This window comes from Peromyscus eremicus, chromosome 2, assembly GCF_949786415.1.
Source record: "Peromyscus eremicus chromosome 2, PerEre_H2_v1, whole genome shotgun sequence".
Lineage (NCBI taxonomy): Eukaryota > Metazoa > Chordata > Mammalia > Rodentia > Cricetidae > Peromyscus > Peromyscus eremicus.
Window position 1 is genome coordinate 78,896,772 of NC_081417.1, and position 13,020 is coordinate 78,909,791.

General features: G+C 44.3%; 1 protein-coding gene across 1 annotated transcript in view; it reads left to right on the forward strand.

Moving 5' to 3' along the window:
• Positions 1-279: 279 nt before the first annotated feature.
• Hsdl2 (hydroxysteroid dehydrogenase like 2) overlaps positions 280-13,020 on the forward strand; it is a 44,126-nt gene continuing 31,385 nt past the window's right edge. The window contains exons 1-3 of the mRNA XM_059254409.1: positions 280-537; positions 11,145-11,308; positions 12,388-12,486. Of these exons, the coding sequence (XP_059110392.1) occupies positions 521-537; positions 11,145-11,308; positions 12,388-12,486 (280 nt within the window). The 5' untranslated portion in view covers positions 280-520. The remainder of the gene's footprint in view (positions 538-11,144; positions 11,309-12,387; positions 12,487-13,020) is intronic.

Sequence of the window (13,020 nt, forward strand, 5' to 3'; positions counted from 1 at the left end):
ACCAGCTTTTTGCAAAAGCATTTTTCAGACGTCCACAACCGTTCCTGAGGGACCTCGGAGCGAACGCCTTGGCTCGGGGGATGGACGACGCCCAGCACCCCTAGGTCAGTCCCCGGCGCGCCTCGCAATCGGCCATCCTGCTGGACCGGAGCCGCCCCCGCGCCGAACGTCGGACCGCGGAGGAAAGCCTACGTAGGACTGATGCCCTGGACACGCCAGCGGCCCACGGGAGAGACTTGATTGTCACCGCCAGACCCGGGAAACGGGCGGGGCGGAGGCGGCTCCCAGGGCGCATGCGCAGAGGGTTGGTTTCCTGGGCGTCGTTTGTGGAGTTGAAAGTCTCGCCTAGCGCCCGGCGTGCGCAGGCGCACACAGCGATCTCCATCTTGTAGGAGAGCCGGTTCCCGAGCGGGCCTCGGGGCGGGGCCGGGGGCGCGGCTAAATGAGGAGGGAAGGTTCGCCTGTCACTCACGGCTCGCCGCTGTCCCACCGCTACCAAGTCCTCTGAGCTGCGAAGGTCATGCTGCCCAACACCGGGTAAGGGGACGGGGGTGGGTCGCGAGGTCGCCGGTGCTACCCGGCGGGCGCAGGGAGGATCGGCGAAGCTGCGGCGCGCGCTGGAACTCCGGTGCGGAGGAGATTGAGTCGCTGGCACAGCGCGTGCACAGGAACCCAAAGTTGTGTCCCACGGGAACCCAAAGTTGTGTCCTACAGGAACCCAAAGTTGTGAACTGTAGGGCGCAGCGCTGTTAGATGCCCCACAGGGAGGGTCTCGAGGGTAGGTGTCCCCGACACCCCAGGGTGGCCCCAACCTTGCCTTTAGCTTGGTCTGGTGACAGTATTGCTTTCAGCTTCTAGGTGAAAGGTCTCTTGGGACAGTTAATGACTTTAAACTTTCTGTTTGTTCTGTATGCTTGATTGTAGGACAATAAAAGAACGGTGTGTTTTGAAAATGCTTTTCAAGTTAACTGCGAGTTAAAATGTTACAATACAAATACTTTTGGGGACAGGTTTTTTTTTTTATATTTTTGTTTTTAACTTAAAATGAAGTGTATTTACCCCAGTCTAGCCAGGCATAGTGGCATATGCTTTTAATCCCAGCTGAAGGATCAAGGCTATCCTGGTCTACATAGTGAGTGCTAGGTCAGCAAAGGCTGCAGAGTGAGACCCTGTCTACACCCCCCCACACCCCCCCACACCCCCGCAAACCTCCACACATATATTAACACGGTTGTGCAGCCAATCGCCAGGACTTCTCAGTCTTGCAAAATCAAAACAAATACCTATTAAACAATGTTCCTCCAGTGTCTTTTGCCCTATTTAGTCCTTACCAAACTCAGGTGGGTCTACTGTGTTCTATAAAGTTTGGGTGTCTTAAGCGAGTGACAAGCCCATTCTGTAATTAGCTTGACACATATAGCCAGCTAAAAAACTCAATAGTTCAAAGGGGTATAAATGAAAATCACTTAATCCTTAAATATCCAATTTCTTTCTGATATATCTGTATTCTTTGCATTTACAAACATATTTTGTAAACCCTACAGGGACACCTCCTACATTTTAGAAAAAAGTAGCAAACTCCACTTTGGGTTTGTGGTTTTTACCTGACATGTCTTGGCTATACAGAAGTTTCCAGTACGTGCGGCTCTTCCTTGTCCTCTTTAATGGTTGCGTATTGTTATTGAAGACCATCAATTATTTAACCTGTTCCTTATTGTGGGGTACTAAATCATTTCCAGTTGTTCTGTTATCTTTTTTTGTTGGTGTTATTTTTATTCCATCTTTGCTTCCACTATTATTCTTTTGTTTTGTCTGAGTGTAGTCCGGGCTGCCCTTGAACTTGTTATATAGACCAAGCTGGCCTTGAACTCACAGAGATCTTTCTGCCTTTGCCATGCCTAGTGGCTTCCTTATTCTTCTTCTCTTTGTCTGCTTACACATAGATGAATGTGCCATCTAGGATAAATGCTTGAAAACAAAATTGTTGGGTCGAGGAGAATATATATTTTAAAGTTTGATGTTGTAAGACAGATACAGGAGGCAGAGGCAGATGTATGGATCTCTGTGAATTCAAGGATACCCTGGTCTACAGAGTTCCAGGACAGCCACAGCTGTTATACAGAGAAACCCTGTCTCAAAAAAAAAAAAAAAAAAAAAAAAAAAAGAAAGAAAGAAAGAAAGAAAGAAAGAAAGACAGACAGACAGACAGAAAGACATTCATTACCAAAAGGATTGTGCAGTCAAAAGCATGAATGAGAGAACAGTATCCAACCTAGCCAGTCTCAGGTCTAAAGTTTCTAAAATAAATACTTCAGAGTAGCCAGAAAAGACAAAAACAAAACTTAAAGGAGGGGGCTGGCTTTTCCAGATATTAAACTAGTTTATAAAACTAGAGTAATTGAAATAGTTCTAATACGTGAGTAGGCAGAGTAAGTAACAAAGCATTTGATAATACAAATCCAGTGGGGAGAGGCTCTTCATTCCAGTTAAATTTTGCTTTTATGTTTTCACTAGTGAAGATGAGGCACTGTGACCTCCAGAAGACATTTGGCAATATCTGAGAAGATGGTGAGTGTCACAATGAAAGGAGATGCTGCTATACGGCAGCTAAGGGAGTGGAGCCACTGATGCATGTTAACTGCTTGCTAATGATACACAGCCCCTGATAACGGATTGTCCAGTCCAAAATGTCAGCTGTGCAGAGACTGAGAAAGTGGGGTTTAAAGCCATCTCTGTATCTTTTTATTTATCTGGTTTACCCAGTGAGCTCTTTTTGTTGACTATAATACTCATTGAACATGAATAAATATGCTTTTCTGAAGTCAGAATTATCACTCTGTTCTTTTAAGGCTCTTTTGTTTCTGTGACATGCCTGTAAGACCACACTCAACTAAGGTCTTTTGTTTAAGGTGGTATTCTAATCTATTATGGTCTTAGACTGTCTTATTGGCTCATTTTGTGATGCTGGGGATTGAACTCAGGCATTCACATGCCGTAGACAAGTTCTTCTAAGCTAAACTCCCCAGCCCTTAGTTTTATATTTTCAGTAAATATTTTATATTTTATGGCAAACATATATACATGTGTACTATATTCATATTTTCTCATCCTCCGAAGATTCATTTTGGCCTAGGAAGTAAGTTAGGAAGCCCATTTCATTTTGGTTTAGATGGCTTTCCCCGCTGTCACAGCTAAATTGGCCTGATCATTGAATTCTTTTCTCTTAGTGTACTTTTACCACTATTATAAATGAAGATTTTGTGTGCATAGGGATCTGTTTCTAGACTCTATCCTCTATTACCTAGTCTGTCTATACAAGTTTTATAAACTATGTTAAAATCTGGAGAAGCCAATTGTGGTTTGGATTATGTTTTAGAATCTTCCTGGCTATTCTTGGGTATTTAGTTTAGAGATTTTAGAATGTGAGCCTTGCTAATATATATTTACATATATTTTTTGTTTTGTTTTGTTTTTTTGAGACAGGGTTTCTCTGTGTAGCTCTGGCTGTCCTGGAACTCTCTCTGTAGACCAGGCTAGCCTCAAACTCACAGAGATTCACCTGCCTCTGCCTCCTGAGTGCTGAGATTAAAGGCATGCTTTGCCGATATATATATTATATATATTTTAAAGAAGTTGTTATTCTTTTTAAAATGGTTTAAAATTTAATCACATTTACTGTAATTTTGAGAGACCCTTGGCAAATCAAAATTTGGGTTGTCTCTGCATTTGCAGATTCTAGTCACCTGCCAATGACATTGAGAATACCCTTGCCATTGGCATCCAGATTCTAATGCTCTGCAGCTAGATGACTTAGTAGGACAGATCTGGCTGCCCCTGCTGCTCTTGTTGCCAATGCCCTGGACCCTGGGTGAGCACGAGTATGCCCTTTATCCTACTGGGATTCAGTCCAGCTGTATTCCAGGCAGAGGGGTAAGCCTGTAAATCAATAGCTGGCAGACATTTTCATGGGAGTACTTAACATTAAACATCTCTTTATTTGTATTTTTTATTTTCTTTTCATGTGTGTGTATCATGAGTGTACAGTGCCCCTGGAGCCTGTAAGAGGTGTCAGGTTCTCTGGAGCTGGAGTTAGATTGTGAGCTGCCTGATGTGGATGCTCAGTATTGAACTCTGGTCCTCTGCAAGAGCGCCGAGCTCTCTAATTAACCTCTGAGTCATCTCTTTAGCCTCTAAACATCTCTTTAGTAGTTTGTGTATACTTTTTTTTTAAATACAGGGCTCACTGTGTAGTCCTGGCTGGCCTGGGACTCAATATGTAGACCAGGCTGGCCTTGAACTCACAAAGATCTCTTCTGCAGTGTGCACTACCACAGCTAGCTTCTTATGTGCGTGTGAGGTTGGAATTCAGATCTTCAAGCTTGGGGCAAGCTCTTCACTGACAGAGCTGTCTCCTCGGGCCTTTACATATCTGTCTCTTGTCTGTCTTACTGACAGAGAACAGATGGCATCTTTCTTCTTCCCTTTGACATGAGTGAGAGCCTGGAAAAATTCTTTATATTCTCTTACCTGGCTGTCAGGTCCTTGCCCTCCCTTGTCCTCATTTAGAGGAGTCAAGTCTCTGTCAGTATCTAGTTATTATTACCCCCAAATCTCAGTGATTCCTTTCTCTCCCCTCCCCGCCTCTCCCCACTCCCTTCTCTCTCTTTCTTTCAGGTAGAGTCTCTAACCCAGGTTAGTCTGGAACTTACTGTATATCCCAGGCTGGCCTTGAACTTTTGGTAATTCTTTGACTTAACATTCCAAGAGCTGGGATTCCAGGCGTGTATCCAAACGTCTTATTAAATAAGAAACACAGAGCCGATTCAGAGAAGAAAGCCAAGAGGTCAGAACTAAGAGCCTTACCCTTCCTGCTTCAGCCAAGAGAGCTCTCCGAAAAGACCTACTTCCTCTGTGTATGTCTTTATATAGTCTAGCTGTTCTGCCTTCTCATTGGTTGTAAACCCAAACACATGACTGCTTCGTCACTGCCTGTATGTACAGCCCTCCAGGTCCTCTATGGTATTGAGATTAAAGGCGTGTGTCTCCAATGTTGGCTGTATCCTTGAACACACAGAGATCTACCTAGCTCTGTCTACCAAGTGCTGGGATTAAAGGCGTGCGCCACCACCGCCACACTCTTGCTATGGCTCTAATAGCTCTGACCCCCAGGCAACTTTATTTATTAACATACAATTAAAATCACATTTCAGTACAAGTAAAATACCACCATAATGCTCAGCTTGGGGTTTCTATTGTCACATGTCTAACTTGACAGTTTATTTTTTTTCCTTGTGGTACTAAGTATTAAACCCAGGACCTCATACGTGCTAAAGCATGCACTGTACTATTGACCTATACCCTCAACCTTTTTTGGCTTTTCAAGACAGGATTTTTCCGTGTAACAGCTCTGGCTGTCCTGGAACTCTCTCTGTAGACCAGGCTGGCCTCGAACTCAGAGATCCATCTGCCTCTGCCTTCCAAGAGCTGGGGTTAAAGGCATGTGCCACCACTGCCCGGCTTTTTTTTTTTTAAGTTTTTGTTTTTTGTTTTTGTTTTGTTTTTCAAGACAGGGATTCTCTGTGAAACAGTCCTGGCTGTCTTGGAACTCACTCTGTAGACCAGACTGGCCTTGAACTCAGAGATCCACCTGCCTCAGCCTCCAAGTGCTGGGGTTAAAGATGTGTGCCACTATGCTATGTTTATCAGAGTCTCTTGTCCAACAAAAGCTAGGAGGTCAAGCCAGAATCCAGGGTGGGGGAATAGGAAGGAGTGCCCCAGAATTTCTGGTTATCTTTGAGATTTTCTTTGATCCATAACAGTGTCATATAAAATATGGTGGTTGATTTGTAAGGGAAGAGACACATCAGCATGCCCCTCCCCTTTTACAGTGGCACAGGCTGAACTCAGGATCCTGTGTACCCGAAGCAATCACTCTACCACTGAGCTAGGCGCCCTCCCCTGATTTCAATTATTTGATTGGATTTAGAGTCACCAGGAGCCATGTTTCTGGGTGTGTCTGAAGAGGGTTTAAAGAGGGGTGGAGCTGAAAACAGAAGACCACCCTGAGTATGAGGAGAAGCACCGTAGCATGGCTTGGGGGCCTGGACTAAGCGAGAAGGGGAAAGGAAGGGTCAAGGAAGTGGGCAGCAGCACTGTCTCTGCTGCTTCCCGACTGCAGTCACGCTGTGACCAGCACCTCCCTTTCTCACCACCATGCCTGCCCTGCCATGCATCCCCTCAGACTGGGAGCCCTAAAAACTCTTCGTTGCTTTTGAAAGATGTTTATTTTATGTGTGTATGTCTGTTTCTGGGTGTCTGTGGATGCCTAAGAGGCCAGAAGGGGGAGTAGGATCCTTTGAGCCTGGAGTTATAGGCATTCATAAGCTACCTGGTATGGTGCAGGGATCCAAATTCCAGTCCTGACTCCTGAGCCAACTGTCCAACTCCCTCATTGCTTTTTTTTTTTTTTTCCTGGAGCTGAGGACCGAACCCAGGGCCTGGCGCTTGCTAGGCAAGTGCTCTACCACTGAGCTAAATTCCCCCCCCCCCCTCACCCCCACCTCATTGCTTTTAAAGGGCATTTTGTCACACTGAGACAAGAAACCAACGCAAAAAGGGACAGTTTCACTGGCATGTGTGTGTGTACTCCAGAGAAACTCTGGCACAATGACTGGAAGATGAGCTCAGCAACATTTATTACACTATTGCTAAATGGTAGAGTGGATAACTTACAGTGTGTTCGTGTGTGGGATTCGTGTACTGATGAAAAAATAAGTATAGTTACTTAAATCATATGGATAGCTCTCTAAACAGAATTACATACTTTATCAGTCTATTATATAGCGTTCAAAATGAGGCAAAAAACCTAAATAGTGCATTGTTCAGACCATAGTTAGACAGGATTTTTTGTAAAAGGTCATCTAGTAAATATTAGGTTTTATGAACCAAAAGGCAACATTGGAGATGGATGCACTTATATATTAAGACATAAAAATAAATCTTCATAATATTTTTGTTGTGGATATTCAAAATAATTGGGCACAATTTTTTTGTAGTACAGTATCTCATAAGAAGTTTTGAGGGTTGTTAGAGTGATCTAGCATTCTAGGATGTTATAACAAAGTACTACAAACTGGGGTTTAGGATTGGTATTTTCTGTCATTAAATTGGTTGCAAATGTTCATCCGGAAAGGTCATTCTTAGCTCTCACCTTCCCTCTACACACATAGGTAATGATTTGGACTTGACTTGGGGGCCATAATTGTCTGACCCTGGGTTAGATATAGATGCATAGGTATTATAAATTATTTTAAAAGAATGAATGTTAACATTTAAAGTAGTTTTTGCTTTGTGGGGTGGATGCAGGCAGCAGGTAGAGTTGGGAAATGTTTTAGTTATTTTGCATTGCAATGACTAAAATACCTCTCAGAAACAAGGATGGGAAGGCTCATTTTGACTCATAACTTTAGAGGGTCTTAGTCCAGTGTGTGTGTGTGTGTGTGTGTGTGTGTGTGTGTGTGTGTGTGTGTGTGTATGGGGGTGGGGCAGCAGGGATGTGTGGAGGCTCCACATCACAGTGGACCAAGATGCAGAGAAAGGGGCAGGAAGTGGGGCCAGGTATAACCTTCAAGGGCCTGCCCCTAGTGACCGTCCCCCAGCCAGTCTTCTCCTAAAGGGGCACCCTAAAGCGCTCCCCAGTTGAGAACAATTGTTAAAAACAAGACGTGGAGGATGTTTTGTTTTCAAACCATAACAGAGAAGTGGGCTGGTGGCTTTGGTACTACTCTGTTTCTTGGCTTGGTTAGTAGGTACACCATTGTCTGTTTCTATTTAGGCTTTATACGCTCATTTTACATGGTGTTTTTTTTTTTTTAATGTTTACTGTATTTTACTTTTCTGTCTCTTCCCCACTTCTCTACTTTGGTTTCTTCCCCTCACAGTGATTTATGATGGTTTGGATTACAGTGTTTCCCAGAAGCTCAGATTTTTGATTGCTTGATCTCCAGGTGGTGGTGTAGGGAAAGGAGGCTGGCTAAAGAAACCCACCCTGACCCTGGAGCCCAGAACCAGGGAAAGAAACACAGCCTAGATCTGGAACCTGAGCCAGAGAAAGAAACACTTTATCCCTGAACCCCGAACCAAAGAAACATGCCCTGACTCTGAAACCAGTGCCAAAGAAACACACTTTGTCTCTAGAATCAGAGCCAGTGAAAGAAATATGCCCTGGCCTTAGAATTAGAGCCAAAAAGCTAAGAAAGGCCAGTGAAAGAAACACAATTTGGCTCTGAAATCAGGACCATCTCTGCCCGTGACCAACAAAACTAACCAATTCCTGAGCAGAAAAAAAAAGGGGGGGGGGGCTGGAGAGATGGCTCAGAGGTTAAGAGCACTGCTTGCTCTTCCAAAGGTCCTGAGTTCAATTCCCAGCAACCACATGGTGGCTGACAACCATCTGTAATGATGGCTTGCAGGGATACGTGCAGACAGGACACTGTATACATAATTAAAAAAAAAAAAAAAAAAAGACGTGACAGTGGCTTGTCCCTTTGTCAAAAAAAAAAAAAAAAAAAACAAAAACAAACCCTGAGCAGAAAACCTTCCCCTGGAAAAACTCCACCCCTAAGAACTCCTATATAAACCACCCTGCCTGTTCAGTTGTGCCTGTTCTTTCCCACCCTAGTAGAGGCGGCCACTCTCCTGGACTTCTCCTTCCCAAATAAATCTCTTTCTCAAAAGAGTCTTGGGGCTGGGTGGTGGTGGCGCACACCTTTAATCCCAGCACTCGAGAGGCAGAGGCAGGCGGATCTCTGTGAGTTCGAGGCCAGCCTGGGCTACAGAGAGAGATACAAAACAGGCACCAAAACTACACAGAGAAACCCTGTCTCGAAAAACAAAAACAAAACAAAACAAAAAAAAAGAGTCTTGGGTGTAAAGATCTTCATTCGCCAGTGCAGAGAAGAACCTTGGTAAGACGTCCTTTAGGGGCTGAGCAAGGTGGAGCAGGAAAGCAACAACTTTTTTGCCAGAGCCAGAGCAGGGGTTTCCCCTTTAGCAGAGTGAAGCAAAAGAAGCAACATCGTGGGCCAGAGGAAGCAGGGCTCTGCTGGGAAGCCCCCTTAAGGAGGGGCTAGGCAAAGCTCATCTGTAGTGTCTCTCCAAGAGAAGAGCAGGATTACTATATCCTGTGTGGAGACCATTCCCCACCACACCCCAACTCCAGGTATCGCCTGACTCCCCAACAGTCAAGATACCTTCCCCTCCAGAGCTGAGCTGTCCCATTGCAGCTCCAGCTGCCAGAGCTGTCCTAGCAGCTCCAGGTGTCACCTGACTCCCTGAACAGTCAGGATACCTTTCCCCCAGAGTTGCAACACTCACTTACTTACAGGTGGTGCTGTTTAGTAGGTTTAGGGTATGTGGCCTTGTTGGAGGAAGAATGTCACTGGGGTGAGCTTCGAGGCTTCAAAGCCAAGCTACCATTTCCAGTTTGCTCTCTGCTTCCTCTTGTAGTGACAGTGTGAACTCCCAGCCTACTATTCAGCCATTAGGCCTGCCTGCTGTGACAGTAGCACCTTTCCCCTCTGGCACCTTAAACCAAATAAACCCTTCCTGTCTATAAGTTGCTTTGGTCATGGTATTTTATCACAGCAATAGAGAAGCAACTGATACATGATTATTCTTTATTTCAAAATTGCCCCTCCCTGCACCTGCGATGCCCTACTCCAGTGTAACCCCCAGGACTGGCAGGAGCCTCTGTTCATTTGTTACAGACTCACATATCTAGTTATCACTTTTCTTGTTGTCACCTAACAGCAGAATAAGTAGAAAATTCAGTGTGAAGATGGGAGGAATAGAGAATGAAATGGGAGCCGGGGATGTCAGAATATTTGAATGAGGACTGTTCTTGCCCCTTTAGGCTTGTTTAACAGCTTTACTGAGACGTAATTCTTATACCAATCAGTGAGTGGTTCTGGATCTGCATAGAAAAAAAAAGTCCCCACAATCAATTTAGAACCTTTGTCGTCCCAGAAAGAAGTTCCTAGGCCTCAGCCGTCGGCTCCCCAACCCTCGCACTCCCACTCCGGCCAGCCGCTGGGTCTTGAGTCTCTACAGGTCTGACTGCTCTGTCCATGTCATACAGTGGAATCTTAAGGAAGTGATCTGTGTGATTAGATGGTTTGTCCATACTGTATTATGTCTTAGTAATTCATTCCATTTCATTACTGAACACTAGTCCATTGTGGGGGTAAACCACTTACATTTATCCATTCACTAGTTAATCCATATTTGCATTTTTCCACTCTAGCTACTATTTTTAGAGATTTTTTTTAAAGATCAAGTGTTACGTATTTATTGTAGAAAATTTGAAAAGTACTATAGAATGTAAAGAATAAAAATTTATGTGTAAGTCTGCCACTCACAAATAAGCCTTGTTGACAGACATTGTGGTATATGCCTGTATCCCAGCACTTAGAAGGTAGAAGCAGGAGGATTAGGGGATCAAGGCCAGCCTGTGCTGCATGAGACTGTCTCCAAACAACAACAACAAAAGTCTCAGGTTAGCGGATGAGTCTATAGGTAAAGGTGCCTGCTGGGTAAGCCTGAGGACCTTGGGTTTAAATCTCCAACTCCCCTGTAAAAGAGCTGGGTATGGATACACTAACCTGTAACCTGACACTCTAACTCTGCCATGGGCGGAGGCAGAGCATCCTGGGGTCACATACAGCTAGCTTGCTATAGGCCTAGCTCCAGGCTCACTAGAGACCCTGTCTCAAGAGAACTGGAGTAGAGAGTGAGTAGAGAAGGGTACCTGAGGTTCTCCTCTGGTCTCTGTGGATCCACTTAGGCACATACATCTGTACACATACATCCTATACACCACACACAGCCTTGTGAATACTTTTTCTATGGAAAAAAAATGCATGTCTTCTCTTTAAGATTTACTTTGTATTTGAACAGATTTTGTTTGCAGATCTCAGATAAGATTGGCCAGCTGTAACTGTCATAATTTATCAGTCATATGCAGTGGAAATATAGCAGAGTTATAATCTGTCGGGTGGGGGTATAGAGGAAATCATGAAAATGCATATGAGCTGGTATAAATGAAAGAGTGAAGTTTCTAATAAGGTTGCCTTTGCTCCGTTTAGGAAGCTAGCGGGATGCACGGTTTTTATCACAGGTGCAAGCCGGGGCATCGGCAAAGCTATTGCGTTGAAAGCAGCGAAGGATGGAGCAAATATTGTAATTGCTGCGAAAACCACCCAAACACACCCGAAGCTCCCAGGCACGATCTACACTGCTGCTGAGGAAAGTGAGTGTGACAACTGCCTTTTCACGGACTGTCCTTACAGTGGGTTCGGTACATAATTTGCTGGAGAGCTTGGTTTGAGCTATTTGAAAGTTACTTTAAGCCGGGCGGTGGTGACGACTTTGATCCCAGCACTCGGGAGGCAGAGCCAGGCAGATCTCTGTGAGTTCGAGGCCAGCCTGGGCTACCAAGTGAGTTCCAGGAGAGGCGCAAAGCTACACAGAGAAACCCTGTCTCGAAAAATCAAAAAAAAAAAAAAAAGTTACTTAAAAAGTAATTGTGTTTAGGGCTGGTGGGGTGGCTCAGCAGGTAAAGAAACGTGCCTGCCACCCGTGCCCAACAGCCTGAGCCAGATCCCCAAACCCACGCTGTGGAGGCAACGTGCTTGTGCATGTTATAGCATGTGCGAATGCATTACAATAAACTAAGTAAATGGTGGTGTACATTTTAACCCCAGCACTTGGGAGGCAGAGGCAGGTGGATACCTGTGAGTTCCTGGCCAGCCTGGTCTACAGAGTGAGAACCAGACCAGCCAAGGCTACATAGTGGAACCCTGTCTCAAAAATAAAAATAAAAAAATTGTATGTTTAAAAAAGTATTTATTTTGTTACCAAGAGAGGGAGTTCTCTCCATTTTTTCACCTCTAGCTCTTTTGAGCAATATGAAAGATTCTAGGATAGTCATATCTCAGAACTGGGACTGTAAGTTAGAGATACAAGGTCCAGGGTTCTATTCCCAGCACTGGGAAAAAATCACTTTTTTACAACAGTTATTCTTGGGTGGGAGGTGGAGGTAAAGCGGAAGTGAAGAGGAGACGCTGACGGCAGGATGGGGTGAACGTTTTGTTTTTAGAGGTATTTATTTTGTGTGCACTGGTGTTTTGCCTGCATGTATGTGTGTGCACTGTGTTCATGCCCGCCTGCAGAGCCCCAGCTGGTTGGGTTCGTCAGTCTGTCTGTTGTGGTCATAAGACCCTATAATGTATCTCAATTTCTTTGGAACTTTTTCTTTGGACTATTGTTGCATCAGAACGAAGGTGTAGTTATAAATACTTTGATGCTGTTTCGTTTGTTTTTCTGTAGTTGAAGCCGCTGGAGGAAAGGCCTTGCCATGTGTTGTTGACGTGAGAGATGAGCAGCAAATCAACAGTGCAGTGGAAAAAGCTGTCGAGAAATTCGGAGGTAGTCCCTTGATTCTGAAATAATTACTGAACATTGATAAAATAGAGCTGTAACCACCTCCAGTGGATGCCTGAACCATGGATAGTATATGGCCCTATTTATGCTATTTTTCCCTATACCTGCATACCTGTGATAAATGTTATATAAACTAGGCCCAGTTAGAGATGAACAATAGCAGTAAAATGGAGCAGTGAGAGTAACGGATGAGAGTCACGTGACTGCGGTCGCTTCCTTTTGTTGCAACCTGAAGTTGGAGTACATATCTCACTGAAGCCAACTAACTGGTTGATAACCTGAGCTTCTTGTAACTTCTTCACAAGTCACAGATGGTTGTTCTCACCTTAGACCTAACTAGTACCCTCTGCAATGAAGTATTTTTACCTTTTCACTGAAATTTTCATTTAATGTTATTTTTGTTGAGCATATAACTGAAAACAAGATATATTGCATATAGGTAGAAACTGGATAGAGTACACAGAAATTGGAATTATTTTAGGTGTGTGTGTGTGTGTGTGTGTGTGTGTGTGTGTGTGT